Source organism: Echiichthys vipera (genome assembly GCF_963691815.1).
Source record: "Echiichthys vipera genome assembly, chromosome: 17".
NCBI lineage: Eukaryota > Metazoa > Chordata > Actinopteri > Perciformes > Trachinidae > Echiichthys > Echiichthys vipera.
The window spans coordinates 5998836-6017452 of NC_139842.1; the positions used below are offsets into that span (position 1 = coordinate 5998836).

General features: G+C 42.9%; 1 protein-coding gene across 2 annotated transcripts; it reads left to right on the plus strand.

The window, feature by feature from the left end:
* Positions 1-362: 362 nt before the first annotated feature.
* carm1 (coactivator-associated arginine methyltransferase 1) lies at positions 363-18417 on the plus strand (the record flags this gene model as incomplete). Of its 2 annotated transcripts, none has more annotated exons than XM_083931370.1 (16): positions 363-507; positions 6147-6272; positions 7771-7877; positions 8298-8402; positions 8781-8891; positions 9002-9179; positions 9880-9970; positions 11224-11305; positions 11400-11485; positions 11572-11661; positions 11746-11883; positions 12704-12793; positions 12909-13021; positions 14278-14355; positions 15710-15778; positions 15882-18417. In XM_083931370.1, the coding sequence occupies 16 exons, from the start codon at positions 366-368 to the stop codon at positions 16019-16021; spliced, it is 1746 nt and encodes a 581-aa protein (XP_083787496.1). In that variant the 3' UTR covers positions 16022-18417. The 2 variants fall into 2 exon arrangements, with proteins under 2 accessions (XP_083787496.1, XP_083787495.1); XM_083931369.1 differs by having other exon boundaries at positions 366-507; positions 14278-14394.
* Positions 18418-18617: the final 200 nt, after the last annotated feature.

Below are 18617 nucleotides of genomic sequence, written 5' to 3' on the forward strand. Positions count from 1 at the left end.
TTTAAAGAAAAATATAAATATATATTTGTGGAACTCACATTTGTGTGACCACATTCATCTTTTGGCAAAAGGTGCAATTTGTGGTGGGGATTTAAAAAATAATAATTTTATATATTTGTAGTGGGAAAATATTTTTTATTTTCTATATTTGTGGTGAGGCAAAGATTTTTTGAAGTCGATAAAGTCATCATGACGTACTGCCCAGTGTTTACACAGTACCCCCTCTAAGCCGCCAGATGTCGCTGTTGGAGCGGCTCCTCCCGCCGATGCCAGCCCGGCCCGGTGGCCTGCCTCCTGCCTCCAGCAGAGAGCAGTGCGTGGTTGGATGTGAGCGCCACCGACCTGTCTCTACTTCCAGATCGAAGATGGCGGTCTCGGTGTTCCCCGGCGTGCGGCTCCTGTCCATCGGAGACGCGAATGGAGACATCCAACGACACTCAGAGCAGCAGCCCCTGCGGCTGGAGGTGAAGAGCACACAGGATGCTGCCCTCATCAACCTCTCCAATGGTGAGTGACCTTTTCTGCTCTGCTCCACGGAGCTCCGGCCTGTCTAACTGCCAATGCTAATGCTAATGTGCCGTAGGTAGCGTTAGCTTTAGCCACACGAAGCTAAGTTAGCTTATGCTTCTTAGGGACCACGTCGCCTCCCCCTGCTCCTCACGAGGAAGCCTTAAAAACTCAAATGTCCGTCGGGTCTGGAGACTCTTAAACCCCCGGCTGTCCGCTCCACACACACTCACTGCTGTGGAGACCTCGACAACAATGTTACACACACACCGTAATGTTAGCTGAGTTAGTCCTGTTAGTAACCTAAGTAACGTTAAGTTGTGTCAGTTAAACAATGACGTTAGCCCGGGTTCACCACTGGTGCGCTAACAGTCCATCTAACGTCTTTCACGCCTTCATGTCTCGCTAATGTTTATTTGGTCACACATATAAAAAATTATAATTTAACATATTTCTGGTTGTCCCAAGGGAGTAATTTTATTTGGCCGTTTTAGCTTGTGATTAGCTCGTATGGACTGGAGTAGAGGGCATCACTCCCCCTGACCCGCCCCGCCGCTGGGCACCGCGGTCCGGCCGGGCGGCTGCCTCTCTCTGCTGCTACTGTAGCTGCCTCCAGCCGATAGCCCGGCCCGTAATACAGTAAACACATAAACTTATGAAGCTTTGACTTTTTTTTTTTGTTCAAAGCGGTCTTGGTGTTTTTGGCTGCCGTAGCGAACCCGGGCCCTCATTACTTATGCATTCATCTTTGTTCCCATTGGAACAATAGCCGGGTCCCGCCGCCTCCTGCCGCCTCCTGCCCTCCCTGTGGAGACCGCTTCAGATGCTCATCCCGCTGAAAAGAAGCAGCTGCGGGCCTCCTCTGCTGGGATGCTCCACTTTAAGAAGAGCTCACCCACATTCATTTTAGACCCTTTGAGTTTGCATGGGACTGAGAGCAGCCCACGTGGAAAAGATTAAGTTTAAGTTTATTTAAATGAAAGTAATGTGATTCAAAAGGAAAAAAAAGATGCATACAATACAGTGTAAAGTAGCCTCTGAGAGTTAGTTAGGAAGTGCATTACAACTGTGCTGAAATACCACATCACATAGTGTACGTTCAGGACAATGGTGGAACATCTTCTGGTGTGCCCCTGAAATAAGATGAGAACAACCTTTTATTGAAATTAAAAATTGCATTGATGAAGAACTCTCTGCCTTTCAGTCTGGTGAACAGTTTTCTCTTGTATTTCAGTTAAATATGTAATTGCTAAACTGTTTCTATTGACAACATTCAATATAAATAACATGTCAAAATCCTGTGTGCTAAATATAAGTTAACTGATATCCAGCTATTCAGTTTTTGTATTCTGTTGCCTCAGCTTTAGTAGAGAGTCTAACACACTACTTATTATTTCCATTAAAGGGAAACTCATTTTACCCATCAGAGTGTTTCCAGGTGTTGGACTAAGGTGCTAGTTTTACCCCCACCGGCAACAACAGCAGCTCAGCTAACTTTGAAGTGTATGGTCTAATGGTCTACGTCAGAGTTTTTAAGACCAAACACCTAAAAACAGCAGAGACAGCTCTTTTCTTGGGCGCAAGTTCTTCTGGTACGTTGACGGTCGTTATTTCATCATCACCATCGCTCTTTTCTCATATGCAGTAGTGACGGAGCCAATTGTGTTTAAAGTTAGTAAGAAGGGTGTGCAGTTAAAAGGGGTCCCCTCCTAATACACTCAGCTTGTAGCGCTCTTTGCAGGGAACAACATGATATATTTTGCTGCCTATGGAAGCGTTACAGGAGTTGTTAAAGCTACGCACCTCAATAGTGGTGCATAAAAAATTAAAACCAGTTCATCCGGTATGCCACATTGCTGCATTGGCTTAACAGTAAGAATCATGAATAAACAATTTAACAGCAAAGTGAAAATCCAAAACAGAGCAGACCTTAAAGGAGACTGGGGCCTCCTCAGCACCTCATGTCTCTGCTGGCCATCTCTGTGTGAGGTAGATGAGTTCGATTAATTAACCCACCCTGACAAGTGCGGTTTGTGATCCGTTCTCCCTTCAAACTAAAACTTCCCTCTGCAAAGTGAAGGACACCCTCTGATTCTGATTATATAACATGAAATCCCTGCATAAGACTTAATCTTTTTTCATGTTGCTGTCAGTTTATAGACCGAGCCTATCAGGCCTGCTGTGCCTGTAGGATGGGCCAATGGTGCCACAACATTTATTCATTTCTATTTTTAAATGTGCTTTGTACAATGTTCCATCCTTTACAAACAAGGATATGTTTTAACCTCACTTTGTTACATTTTAAAACGTTTCTAGATGGAAGACAGAAGAGATCGACTCTGAAATCACTGCACTAAACCCCCTTTTAATTATGTACTGCAGCTAAGCTCGGAGACATGACAGTCATTATGGTGACGTTACATTATTTCTAGCACTTAAGTTTTCCAGATCACAGCAGTCACAAATATTGACTATTGCGATTGACTCCTTTTAGCACTTTACTTTTAATAAATTGTTTAATTTAAGCATATTATTGATGACATATCACCACAGCCAAAAAATTACATTACTGTTCTTAATACTGCTGTTAATTCATATAGAATCCCTATTTTACATAAATGAAACTACCGTATTTTTCGGATAATAAGTCGCTCCGGAGCATAAGTTGCACCAGCCGAAAATGCAGAATAAAGAAGGAAAAGAACAGATATAAGTCGCATTTTTTGGGGAACTTTATTTGATCAAATCCAACGCTAAGAATAGACGTTTCATCTTGAAAGGCAATTTAAAATAAAAATAGAATAGAGAACAACAGGCTGAATGAGTGTACGTTATATGAGAACGTGCCTGGTGTGTTAACGTAACATATTACGGTAAGAGTCATTCACAGAACTATAACATATAGAACATGCTCTACGTTTACCAAACAACCTGTCACTGCTAATCACTAACTCCACTGAACTCTTCTTCCTCGCTGTCACTTCTGAACAACTCTGCCAACTCCAAGTAGCAGGTAGCATCTTTTTTTCACAACGCACTTCTGCCATGACCCGCCCCCGCCCAATTTTGATTGGTTGACGTGTGTGTGTGACGATTGCTGATATACGCCTAGTCTCTTACGTGACTGACATAAATAATAGCCCGGCCTATTATTTTATATTTTACGGTAATGTGTTAATAATTTCACACATAAGTCGCTCCAGAGTATAAGTCGCACACGCGGCCAAACTATGGAAAAAACTGCGACTTATAATCCGAAAAATACGGTAGTTATATATTACTGTATTCCAAATTTATTTATTTTTTTTATCAATATTGAGATCACAATTATATTCTTTTGATTTTAGAGATAAAATATTTCTTTTTGCACAGCGGCATGGCATCTGTAAGACATCTGGATTGCCCCCTGGTGGCTGGCTGTTAGTGTAGGAAGCGCTCGATTTGATGTGCAGCGGATTTCTATGCGCGGTGCATTTTAAACATCAATATCGCACTCGATCACGTTCATTTTATTGTGTGAAGCCAAAAGTGTGTTCAATCTTAAGGGCTACCCCTAACCCAGTTATCTAATGTCTTCTTCTGTGACTCTGTAGGAGCTTTGTCTAACCCCGATGATGTAATCAGGGTCATCTCTGATTGGGTTTGAATCTACAGATTTGTAAGAGAACGCCCGTGTTACACACTGGAGGTCTGGAGTTTTGAAAGACGTGGGCATTTCACGGGCAAGGAGGCACTAACTTAAATATATTAATGACTGCATTATGGGAAATACACACATATAATGGAAGTCAGGCCGTCTTGATTTACGCTGCTTTGATTTTAACATCCTTTTGTGAATCTCCTGACTCCAGTGGCTGGAGTAGCCCTGTTGTGCGTTGGGTTTCAGTCTTCTTATTCACACCATTATACAAACATACAGACTTTTTCAAGAAAACGTTTCAATAAACACACTTTTGAAGTCATGATGTTTTAATAGTCCAATTCATAGTTGAGCTATTTGGCATCACTCCTCTATTCTTAGCTCCTTTCCACGGCTTTATTGATGTCAGTTTTTGTTATTTAGATTTTCTTGCTTTAGGATTAGGTACAATGTTGTTTAGTTCATTTATCCTAAATCTACCCAAAATAAATCAGCTGCAGTAGTCCCGGGTCACATGTTTGTACTGGGATAGAGGTTTCCTCACAGCGTGTCTCAGGTGGCCCTTGGTAAACAGTGTAAGTGGATGATCTGTCGGGAGGAGAATTTAAGTGCGTGGCTGGTGCTCTTAATCTGAAGTGGCGCTCTTAATCCCTGCTGGATTATCTCAGGCAGCTTTGTGTGTGTATTGAACCGGCCGGGATGTTTTTCCAGCCCAGAGAAGTATTTTCATGATGGGGCAGTGCAGAAGGGATTCTCTGAGGCACTCATCGTGAAAATAATACGTTTTCTTTCAAATTTTATTTCTCAGCCTTTGTTGTTAAAATAGCATTTTTGAGGTAAGAATCAGAAATGTATTTGATGATGGGAAAAAATGCCTGCAGTAATAAAACAAGGCACCACTCACCTACATTTAAGAATTCTGATATTCTACAGTTTAATGTTATAGGCTTTAAATTACACTACCATTTTAATGCGTTGGTAAGCATTATGGCAATTTAAAATCAGTAAATACAACATTTACTCTTTAATTCACATCAATTATGGTCATTGAGAACCATGCCGTCCAATGATTAGTGATTCATTTCTTTTTTCAGGCACACGATCATTTGGCCTTGTACTGTAACTGGGTATTTCGGTTTCATGCACTCTGTCTTAGAAAGACATACAACTCATGCAACAGGTCTCCCCAATATCATCAGTATGTGGACTTTCATTCTTTCACAGCACATTTTACAAAATTATGTAAGAGTTGTATATCGATCTGCCAGTCCTGTTATTTTTAAAAGCTCCCGAGGACCAAATGTCGACTTATTGGTCTCCCTCCACAGCATGTGAGCAGCTAAAGAGGCAGAAGTGGCACTTTATTCAGCTCTCCCACACAGCAGCGGGTTCTGTTGAATCTGAAATTGAAATGTTAGAGCATGTAGCCCTGCAGCAAGAACACTGTCTCTTTGGCTGGCATGCAAAATACGGGAGAAATCAAGGCACATCTTCAAAACTGAAAATGCACATTTTCAAATCAGTTGTGTTGAAGTAAGTCAGACACTTCCAGCTCTCCGTCAGTGCTTTGTTGCCAAGTAGAGCCAGACAAATATATCGGTCTCTTATCGTATCTGAAATGTGCTGATGTCAAAACATCATAAATGTTTTTTCAGAACATTAAATGTAGAAAATGATCATTGAGGTGATTCAGGAATGGTGTTGTATATCGATTTAATTTATTTTTTATTGTAAGCAATTGACTGATACTGAACATGATGTTTATTTAGCTATTCATTTTATTCTTTATTTTCTCGGTGTTCATTTCTAGAATTGGTTGAAAATGTACAGGGCGTAAAGCTCTTAGGCACCATGTCTGATTTCATGAATAGAGCCATTTTAAATGCATTATACCATAGAAGTACTTCAGCCGCCACAATTGCCTTAATCAGTGAATTCTTTGGCTCTAAAATTGATATTCTTATCCTTATTATTATATTTCCTAACTGTTTCTTTCCAGGAGAGGAGGCGAGTGTGTTCAAGTGTTCGGTTTCCAGGGAGACAGAGTGCAGCCGCGTGGGGAAGCAGTCATTCATCATCACACTGGGCTGCAACAGCGTCCTGCTGCAGTTCTCCTCACCTGCAGGTACACACTCACTCACACACACACACACACGTACCAATACAAAAAGACTGACACACACCTGCAAGTACACACAAACACCCGGATACAATGAGACTGTTATATGCTGTACATAAGTAACACATACCCCTCACGCTTGAGCCAAAATTAGTCATTTCTGCTGGAAACATCATGGTTTCAGTTCAAAATGATGTAAATCATTTCCTGTGTAACCAATGATTTTGAGAAAGCTCTTTGTTTTGTGAGCAGTGAGCCTGTGCTTCCGCACACCTGGTACACTTGCACCCTGCACCTACATACACAAGCACCTTTATCCCAATGTTTGCTTACCCCTACCCTTAACAGCAATGGTCCAATAAAAAAATTAGCAGCTGTGACTACACCAGCTGTATATTCCTCCACATGTACATGATGGGGCTGTAGTAACAGAGAGACTCTGAGGGTGCGCTCACACTGTCCATCCGTACCGTGCCCTGTGCTTTAGGGTACTTGTCCCCCCCGCGGCCCAGGCCCGTTTGTACTCGCACTACCTGGGCCTCGGCGAATGCTTCTTACTGCCTATACGTCTTCACGCCGTAACACGTCACACATCACACATCACACATCACACATCACACGCATTGATTGATGTCATCGCGATGCGTCCCTTTGTTTACATAAGGGCACGGTCTTTTGGCCACATAATGGAAAGCAGCGCAGAAAACATGGTAACGTTTCCGGCTCTTTTTTTGTAGGCCTCGTGCACGTGCGTACGCTCGTGCTCGTACATTTGCAAACGTGCTTTACAAAAGCCCCTCCCAAACGGGCCGTGGCCGGCAAGCGCCTAGACACGGTATGGTTGTACTCACAATGGTCAAACGAACTAGACTTTAGCCGTGCAACGTGCTTGGGCACGGTTCGGATGGACAGTGTGAGTGCGCCCTAAAATAAAGAATATAGAAAGAGTTTGGATAGTGGTTTCTTTTTTCACACAGAGCAAATGTGTGTGAGGACATGATTAAACAATGTTTATCTGCTCCAACATTGATGGATGCAAATAAGTCTTATCTTACATTATACCTACAACACTAGGACTAATTGGCTCTACAGTGCGACAACAATGTTGTTTCACATATCTAGGACAAAGTTCCCTTTTCTAAAATAAGCTGTTAATGTCAGGCCTAGTGACATACCCACAAGTTCTAACCTAAACCTCTAACATTCAACATAACTGCCTTAATACCTTGTGACTGCAGTGTTTGTATTGGGTGAGTCACAATTTCAATTATGTATTATTATAATAATTATTATTATAATTATGTTATGTTACTTTATTTTTGAACAATGATCTGCTGATCTTTAGGAATCAAGACTCCCAAGTTTAACACTGGCATGCCGTCAGCGCAAGAGGAAACAGTGTTTAAATCAAATTGTGACACCCCTCTGTATGTATGCATGTATGTATTGTTGTGTAATGTAGAGTCTAGTGTAAAGTCTGACCTGTTGATTTTTGTGTGTTTAGACTTTCAGTCCTTTTATAACCTCCTGAAGAACAGTCGTGGACACGTCAACGAGCGCTCAGTCTTCAGCGACAGAACAGAGGACTCCTCTGCAGTACAGTACTTCCAGGTGAGACCATGCTTGTTTGAAGTACATCCAGGAGTCTTCAATGTTTTATTTGATCATTTTTATGGCAGTCATGGCAACACGAATAGAGCCTCAGACTTTCAGCACAGCAAACACTAGCTGTCTACCTAGTGTCTCCTTTTTCTCCACACACACACACGTTTCGTCCTCATGTCGACCCGCTGAGAAAAGGCTCCCAAACGACCCACCACAGCGAGAGCGCCCTAGCTTACATTATTTCACAGATAGCTAATAAGCTTGTTAGTTTTTGCACACAGCCTTCACTGCTGCTGTCACCACTGCCCCCTTCCTCCTTCCGCCACAGGAAGTGTTATATTTTACATATTGAAATGTGATGATATTTTTGTCTGTCAGCTTGTACGATATTGACGACATATAGATAATAAATGTTTTTCTTTGCAGTTTTATGGCTACCTCTCCCAGCAACAGAACATGATGCAGGACTACGTTCGGACAGGGACTTACCAGCGGGCTATTCTCCAGAACCACACCGACTTCAAGGATAAGGTAACTTATACTACTACGCATATATACACCGGAGATCAAAATTACGGAACCAATTATTAATACATGATTTATTCTGAAATATTGTCAGTCTTAGCTTAGTTGAGAAGCTGCCGCAGCTTTAAACGAGAAGCTGCTTCTGCCTGCCTCAGTCTGAACTAAGAAATGACTGAAAATATTGATGGTGAATTTGCCGCCATGATCATATGTACCATCTAAGAAAAGAAAGCTTGTCAGACGTAGCAACAGTAACTAAGTGGGTGCGGAGCTCAACGAACAAATCAGTTGTCAAAAGCCTCAGTTTCTGGTGTGTTTTATTGCTGTCTTTCATTAGTCACTGTTCTCAACACGCCGTATTGAACCCTGTCGTCTTGTCTCCAGGTGGTGCTGGATGTCGGCTGTGGTTCAGGGATCCTCTCTTTCTTCGCAGCCCAGGCTGGAGCCAGGAAGGTCTATGCTGTGGAGGCCAGCACCATGGCTCAGCACGCCGAGGTGTGATTAACAGTTCCCTGAGTCGTGACATGCTTTCAAAGTCCTTCTTGATGGGTCGCTGTATTCTGCAGGATTTCCAGTCCTAGTTAAAGGTGTGCTCGGCCTTACAGGTGCTGGTGAACAGTAACCGTCTGGGGGAGCGTGTGGTTGTCATCCCGGGGAAGGTGGAGGAGGTGACGCTGCCTGAACAGGTTGACATCATCATCTCAGAGCCCATGGGCTACATGTTGTTCAATGAGCGCATGCTGGAGAGCTACCTGCACGCCAAGAAGTTCCTCAAACCCAACGGTGAGCAGGTTAGGGGAACAAAATAATGGCATTATGGGAAAGTAGATGTGAAATGGTAGGATGGAGGGTGAGAGATTGCTGAAGTAAGGAATAGGGCTGCCCCCCCCTTAAAATTTTATTAGTCCATTGGTCGCAGGAAAAAACAAACATTTGGAGCAGTGTATTGTCAACATTAAGGGAAAATCTGTGACTGGCGGCTGGCCTAAAAGGCTGGAGGGCTCAGATACAGGAAGTCATGACACTCACTCAGTGTCAGTGTTTTTTTGTTTTAAGACGGCAGGTCCCTTCGACACCGTGGTTAGACAGTTTATAACTAATAGCCAATCATGTCGGGAAAGTCTGAAATATCGGATCACTCTGCATGTGACCTCCTTGGGGTCATCCTTGTTCTTTTCAGACTTTGCAGGAAAAACTTTGCCTATCACTCGTCCACGGCGAACATGACCTCCCACCTCAAACATGCCCATGTTCCGACAGTGACGATTTTTTCTGACACATTCAGAATTAGAATAATTTAGAATGAAATAATTTGCAATTGTAATTAACAGGCGGCAGACTTACAGCGAGCAGCTGTGTGCACTTGGAAAATAATGGTTATTAATTATGTTGAATTATTTTATTCAGTCGCTGAGGATATCCTGTGTCGGTTCAATGAGGAACACTCTTCTTGTTTCTGACTGGCCTCCTTTGTGTGTTTCAGGTAAAATGTTTCCAACCATTGGGGACGTCCACCTGGCCCCATTCACAGATGAGCAGCTCTACATGGAGCAGTTCACCAAGGCCAACTTCTGGTGAGGAGGGAAGGAAGGAGGGTGGGAATGGAGGGCACATTTAACTAAATGTCGTAGTTTCTTCTTTTTTTTTTTGATTATTTTTTGGGCAGTTTTTCAAGCCTTTATTACAAAGGATAGACAGGAAATGGGGTGAGAGCGAGAGGGGGAGACATGCAACAAAGGGCTGCAGGTCGGAGTCTAACCCGGTAACAACCTGTTACCCAGGGCTTTGTATAGACCTTTATAAAAGAATTCCAATGCTAGGCAACAGCCTTGGTTCTTGTTAACTTCCTGTCTGCTGATGTTGTTGACATTCACTGCAGCAGGAATCAAACTTGGACACATTTAAGATATTTATGTTTACAACTTTGAAAAGGTTTATACCATGAAGGAATGGCTCACAATAGCACTCTGTAACACTGCTGTACAATCATGTTTCTGTAGTTCAGACAGAGTGATACATCTTCTCTCTAGAGGATCGAAGCACATCCTCATTCATTTTTCATTCATATCAGAAATTGAGTGTATTAACGTAATAGTGTTGATTCAGGAAGTAGCTCATAAAAAAAAGAAGGTGTGTCAGATTACAGCTGTTATTGCTGTATTGAATTCATATTTAATCAACATTTGAGTCAATATCATTATGGGGACATGCCTAGCAGCCACTGTTAGTGACTTGTAATAAACGTTTAACTGTAACTGTGTCCATCACTATGTTCTTTGTGCATTTAAAAACATTCTGCCTTATTAACTGAATACCCCAAATAAGTCACAACATGATGAATACATGGTGTTTGTATTTATGTGAAGGTTTTAAAGTAGTAATTCAGGAGTCGGATCAATGCCGTGATGATACTGTAATGATATTTTGGACCACTATAATCATAGATGTGTCTGTAGTCATTTTTGTTTTTCTGTTGTGTAGCAAGGTTCAAAAAGTTTTGAATTTCCAAGATACATGGTTGGAGAATGGTTTTAATGTGTAATCCATCTTCTTTTTAAAGTATGATTTCTGTTCAGTTTCAATTTAGTTTTGATGTAGTTTCAGTTTACTAAAAATATTTTCACTGCCCATTTCCATTTTAGTTCACTATACTAACCCTGGTCACACACACAAACACACACACACACACACACACACATACACACCGCTTCTTGTATTCATCCAAAAACAGTACTTTGAGCTTGTGCTAAAAAATGATGGTTGTAGTTATATTTTTCAACATATTGATTGATTAAAAATTAAAAGTGACTTCTTGTTTGGCCCTCAGGTACCAGCCCTCTTTCCATGGCGTAGACCTATCTGCCCTCCGGGGAGCAGCAGTGGACGAGTATTTCCGCCAGCCAATTGTGGTACGTTATCCTACACACACACACACACACACACACACAGATGTTACACTGGCTGGGGACAGTGTTAGATTTGTTGTTGTGCTTTCTTCCACAGGACACATTTGACATCCGTATTCTGATGGCCAAGTCGGTCAAATACACAGTTAACTTCCTGGAGGCCAAAGAAGAGGATCTCTACAGGTGCGGTGTGTGTGTGAGTATGGGCTGTAAGTGGATATATTAAATGTTTTTTATGTAATTATTATGTGTCTTTCCCTGCATCCCAGGATAGAGATTCCCTTTAAGTTCCACATGATGCACTCAGGCCTTGTGCACGGCCTGGCCTTCTGGTTTGATGTGGCGTTTATTGGATCAGCGTAAGTCAGCCTGTCACCGATACACACACAATGCCTTTAGTTAGTGCCACGCAATGTTGTTGATCGTTCACACTCTCTCTGCAGGATGACAGTATGGCTGTCCACAGCACCCACAGAGCCTCTCACCCACTGGTACCAGGTGCGCTGTCTGCTGCAGTCTCCTCTCTTCACCAAGGCTGGGGACACGCTATCTGGCACGGCCATGCTAGTGGCCAACAAGAGGTATGATGCTTATTAACGTAGTTCTCTCTTGTGAATTTCATGAGTCTTTGGTCATTTAAAACATTGGCCCTGGAATCAAAAGCGATGATTAGCCTCTGTTTCAGAAGTCAAACTGAGTTCAATTGAAAATAAAATGGTAGAAAACTAAAAGCTGATGACTTTTGAGACTAAATAAATATAAAAGTGGAACTAAAGAACTCCTGGGCCCAAAGGAACCAAACTGTAGAACTTAAACAAAACAAAGCATGCACGATATAGGGATTCAGAGATCAGAACACACCAAGAAGGGAGGACGGGGGAGAGATAACAGGGACTTTTAAGCATCTCTGCGTCGGCACAGGCAGCACACGCAGACGTGCCCCGCCTCCAAGTTCCCTTATGCCGCCAGAAAGCTCCTCGCTCAGCCGCTGTAAAAAGTCTCCATGTACAGCTGAAAGCTTACATGAAATAGACCTCTGCCATGTTGCTTTGGAAATGAAAACATTGGTTACATACTGTAACCCCAGATTCTATGAAGTCCGGTGTTTTTGCCCACTGGTAGCTAAACACTCACCTCTAGCTAGTACAACCACCAGTCGACCCACAGATTTAAATGTAAAAATACTCTAATGTTGGTTATTTGACACATATTTTGACATACATAAAGAGACAAATCAACAATTGACACAGGGAATCCAGATTAAAACTAAGAAAAAGGTCACTGTCATGTATATCCTTGGCAACAACACATAGCAATAAACCACAATTGTAATGATATTTTAACATGATGTGATCTGTATTAATGTGTCCAGTAACCCAAAGCTGCCCTCCTACTCCACAGACAAAGCTACGACATCAGTATTGTTGCCCAGGTGGACCAGACAGGATCAAAGTCCAGCAACCTCCTGGACTTGAAGAACCCCTTTTTCAGGTGAGTTGTTCTCCTGACCGCAGAAAAACACCTGGATCTGATGGCACCGTTAACTTGTGAGATGGGGAGCGCTGTCCATCTCTCCGATGTTAAATGTGTGTGTATGTATTCGCAGGTACACAGGCACCACCCCCAACCCCCCTCCCGGCTCACACTACAGCTCCCCCTCTGAGAACATGTGGAACACGGGCTCGGCCTACAGTATGAGTCAGGGGATGCCTGTATCAGGTGAACACACAGAAACACTGGTAGATGTGTTTACAGCACAGGGCAGCCCAGCTTAGCTTTTCACTAATATGGAAATGGGAGAGACTCATTTAGATGGGATTATCATCTAAATTTTCCACTTGGCTCTCTTTACAGAGTGCAGAGTTATACATTTTCCAAACAGATACCTGTTACACTGATAAACAGCAACACCAGTACAACAGAAAGAAAGTGAATTTCCAGGTAAGAAATAAACAAACAGAGAACTCAGAGACGCAAAGAACCTCTCAGGTCTGAACTGAAGAAGGGTGGCTGCGTCATTTGGATGGACAGGGATTTATAAATTCATGATTGAATACCTTGGACTGGGACTCTGCTGTCTGTGCAAAGATAAACTTTAGTGGAGTAATGGCGTCCTAAGCAGAGAAGTGTGTGTGTGTTTTAAACCGGACAGAAGAGATGAAAGTTACAAATGTAACTACGGTTCTGTGAATCTTGGATGAGCTTAACAGTGCTTCTGGCGGTCAGGAAGGATGAACCAGAACTCACTTAACCCATCTTAGTTAGTCTTTACAGTGTTCCAACAAATCACCAACTCTGGTTTGGTCAAAATAAATTCCTAATTCACTGAGTAAGTTGTGAAAAGATGCCAGCTCTACATGCTGTCTTTCCCCTCTGTCTCTGCCGCTGTCTCACCTGTTCTTTGGAAGCCATTAAATTAGCAAAATAAAATATAAAGAAAGATGTATTCGATGTCCTAATGCTGGTGATGGCAGGATTCGTCAGGTGGCAGGTTTATGGAAAGACCCGATATTCACTTTTCCATCAATCACATTAACAGCTAACGAAATCAAAGTATGCACCAAATAACCATACAAGTGAAGAACATTTATGGTCTTTTGTGCTTCACCCTTCAGTTGCTCAGAGAGTGGTAAAAATTTCAGACGGTAGAAATCTGGAGAGACACCTCACAACTCATACAGGAGAAAATCCATTTAGCTGCTTTAGGCTGAATTTGGACAGACCATCACAAAATATTGAATTCAACCCCACAGTCATAGTTGTGATAAAAAAAGTGACAGACATCTGATATTGAATCTGTCTATTACCCAGCTGACAGCATATTGTGCTGCAGGAGTTCGCCCCCGGCTTCTCCCTCCTGGTCCTGTAGTTTCAGCAGGCCCTACGCTGAGAGGAGCTGTACATCACGAGGAACTGAATCTGATAACTTCTGTGTAGGAAATGTTGATTGGTTTGTTGTGTGTGTCTCCCCTCAGGGATGCCTGCAGCTTATGACCTCAGCACAGTCATTGGCAGCGGCCCGTCAGCGTCTCACAACAACCTCATCCCCCTGGGTACGAATCGCTCTCCTCCCGACTTCTCAACATCTCATGGTACTTAAAGTAGAGGGTGCAGATAAAGCAGCAGAGACAGTCTGCAGATGTGCATGAAAATAGCTGGTTTAAACAGCAGTGTTACTGGTTACTGTGTGACATGATGGGAGAGAAGCCATTAACGTATATAATCTGTTTTATATCTGTGGCATAAACAAGTGTTCTGTAGGAGCGTTATGAATGACAGCGATGTCTCGTGATAGACGAGCTCTTGATAAGTGATGTTTGAAGGACAGGAGATGAGCTATTATTCGATGTTTACAGTGTCACATCAGTCAATGTAAAATGTGTTTCACAATACCTTTGTGTAACTCAGTAGTTGATTCATAATTTGAGAATTAAATGTTTCCACAAATAACTGTGTTGCAGTATATGCTTCCTCCCTTTTAATGTTTATCTCTCACATCGTGTCCTAACAGCAAGCAAGCAACTATTGTGTTGCATTAGACGCTCTCTGTCCACACTGAATCTGTTAAGTATGCACAAAACGTGTGGAACAAACCGTTAGGTACGCTACTGAAATGCAGCTACATTGCAGCTGAATCCCAATGTGTTTAACAAACTTCACTTCACATACCGTCTCTTCAACGCTGCATGCACACACAAGTAGCCCTGATTACCTCTGGGACTCATCTGGTTGTACCTTATCTTACCCTGTTTAGATTCAACGACCCATTTATTTAGGCTTTCGTAATGAAATGAGGAGGCGCCGTATAGCTAACTCCTTAATATCATAAATCGACTGTTCCTCGCTCACTGTGGTGCTTTCGAAACAATGCGTTCAAGCGGATTTTGCCACTGTTTGTCTTCATTTGGGTCTCAACTGACATTTCAACTCCCGTTTTAAGGGTTTCATATGAAATCACACTTCAGATCCTCTCAGGTCAACAAAAACATGTGTTCAGCTCTTCTAACTGCCACATCTTTCACTGTTTTCACCCAACATACTCCTCACCGCTTTCACTTACACCGTCTTTCAGTCGATTCACTTGAACTGGAACTCTCCTTCAAGACTTCCCACTCAATGTATCACTGACACTTCATCTGACACTTCAACTCCTCTCGGGTTCACTTTCGGCCGATATTGATGATACCTCCCACAGCACCACAGCAGTGTTCCAGCTTGTTGAAAAGTGTCAGCACATGTGAGAGTGCCCTCTGATAGGTTGTCTGTGTGTTACTGAGTACTCCTCTTGTGTGTCCCTTGGCTGGCTGTGAGTGGTGTTTTGTACCACCAAACAGGAAGTAACAGGCTCCAATCTGTTATAGCACTGCACATATCATTAACTTTGCTCTCCTCTCTGATTGGTCGCAGTGAACACCGGAATTGTAAACCACACCCACTCCAGGATGGGCTCCATCATGAGCACAGGGATAGTCCAGGGTACGTCCATGTGTCGCTTTTATTAAAACAAACAGATGAGTGTGTTGCTTACACAAATGTGTGCGAGTGTGGTTGTTGAATGTGATGCTCTGTGTCCCTACAGGAGCCACCACAGGCCAGTCCGGTCCCAGCAGCAGCGGTACTTACTATCCAGTCACCAACCAGTTCACCATGGGGGGCGCTGCCATCTCCATGGCCTCACCTATGGTCATCCCCAGCAACACCATGCATTACGGCAGTTAAGACGAAGACCTCTTCGACCTCCCCGCCCCCTGCATGACAAGAGATCCCTGACCTCTCCCAGTGGAGCCCCTCAGTCCACCACCCCCTCCCCACCCCACCCTTCAACCCTGACTGACGCACCAACTGCAGCCAAAACCAATATACCAAAACCAGTGCTGTGCTGGCACTGCCTCCTCTTGTTCGTCCTCCTTCTCCTCTGTTCAGTCCATCACTATATGAACGGTCGAACGCTCTCGTATCCGTCCAGACTCTTGTCTTGCGAACAGATGAAACCTTCCCCCAATCTTGGATGCATTGGGACTTAAACACGTGCACAGCTGACATGCACAGCCCCCTTCCTGGTTTCCATCCTTCTCCCTCAACATGTATCTCAATCCCTCCACTTTCCTCCTTTCTCATTATTTGTTTTGTTTTTTTATGTCATAATGACCCCCAAAGTGTTTCTGCATCAACTCGCTGGCAGATACCAGCACCAGTCCGTTCCCACAGTTCTCCACACCTCTACACCAGATCTACACTGACGTTTTTTCGCTTTTATCATCATCAGTACTCATCGCTGGGCATTTTTCATGTCTGATCCAGCTCCTCTCAAGAAGACAAATCACAAGCCAACATATTTTCCCTGCTTCCCACTGGTCCGTCTACTTGTGCAGATAGTTTTAGGTTTTTAGGCAGATATATCAGAAAACATCAACATAGTAGTATGGGAAATATGCTTATTTTGTGACTTTACCCACTGTGTGCTTCTACCTAAAAGCAGTAATCGATGCAAATGTCAGGTTTTGGAGAAAGTCCCGCTGGTCACCTTCCATGCGGAGTCACTGTAATCATCTCGTAGCTTCCGGTCCTCTTTGCTAATACCTTAGCATACACTACACTGGCTGGATACTAGGCTGCATGCTAGCATTTTAGCGTACATCACATCAGATGAGAGTTGGCCTTATGGTAACACACGATCTGTATTTTTAAAGCAGAATAAATTCCTTTTTGATGCTAAAAAAACCCATAGACACCACTATGGGTTGATCGCTTTTCACATTACACAATCATTTGATCCATTGTTAAAATACAAATACTGATAAGTGCAGCTATTAAATATCCGTATATCTTACCCATACCTGTGATGTGGTAAGCCTAGATTAGCTCAAAGGCTACAAGCTACACTGTCTTCATTTAAAGTTTAAACACACACCTGTCTTATTTTAGCTTTGTGTAACATTGAAACTATAAAAAACAATTCAGACTTTTTCACCGCTCCTCAGTGGAGCTGCTGGTTTAAGCTCCAGGTGACACTTCTAAAAGGAGTTTTTGGAAGCTGCATTGTGCCTGATTTGACAAAGCTAGACTAACATTTTGTCTTAGCACAGATGTCTCTGCACCAGACCTACTGAAATTGAATTAATGGCTCTTTTCATCCAACTGTGGGTTCGATGGAGCTTATTTCCTAACATGCTGCACGGTTTAGAGCTGCTACAGTGAGGGATTCGAGGAAGGGTTAAGCCCCAGAATGCCTCAGCAGGTCGTATGTTGTACAGTCACATCTAATGGGAAAGGTGTTGGTGTATAGCTGTTGTGAAAGACCACACTTGTTAGTTAGAGCCTCCTTGTGGCTGCATCCCACTGTCAGCACCTTTGTCTCTGTAGCCCAACAATACTTTCAGCTTCTTTAAAACATCTTGTTTCAACACATGAAAAGTGACAGTCGGTAGTTAAAAAAAACATGAAAGATGACCAACGAGGCCGTCTGCCCAAACTTTTGTGTTAATTGAAGCTAGAACTGTAATTGTGCTGCTCCCCATCACCTGTTCTCTTCACCCAACACCAGCTGTTGTCTGACAGGACATATCAGCAGCCAGATTGCTCAAGCACAGTTGGAGGAGGAAGAATCTGAGAGCGAAGCAGAAACGATCAGTGACCCAGGTTGCAGCCAGCTGGCTGTCGGAAAATGAGCAAAGCCGTGCTGGATCGGCAGCATCCTAGTTTACATCCTCGCTTTCTTCCCCCTTTCTCCTGTGAGACTTCTATGTGGAGGCGCGGAGACAGGGCCAGTCCACCCGCCTCCCTCCCTCCCTCCCTCGTCCGTTCACTATGTATGACCTCCGACATATCAACGCCCTCGTCCCTATTGTCAGTCACGGAGAGAAGGACTGACACATGTATGCATTGCTTCCAGTGTCACAACTATTGGACTCTGTTCGTTTGGAATTTACCAGTTAGCAAGTTTTAAGAGAGCTGAGAAAAAAATGTCTCTTTGTAGGATTAACCTTTTTGTTATCTTTATTTTGTTTTTTCTTTCACAAAAAATAACAAACAATGAAAAAAAGAGAGCAAATTAAATGTTCCAAAACCATCCTGGAATCAGATGTTGTAGTACTTTGTTGAATAGACTGTTGATACACCAGATGTTTACCGTGTGGTAGCTTGCCTTTATCATCATGTCCTTTTGTATGTGTAGTCAAAAGTGTATGAGGAAGATTATCGTCTCTGTGTTAATAACTTTGTCACTGTCTGACATTGAATCTTCTGCTCCAAACCGTCTCCTCAGTACTGTGGTGAGCTCTCACTTCAAAGCCTCAGTCCAGATGTTGAGCATGAG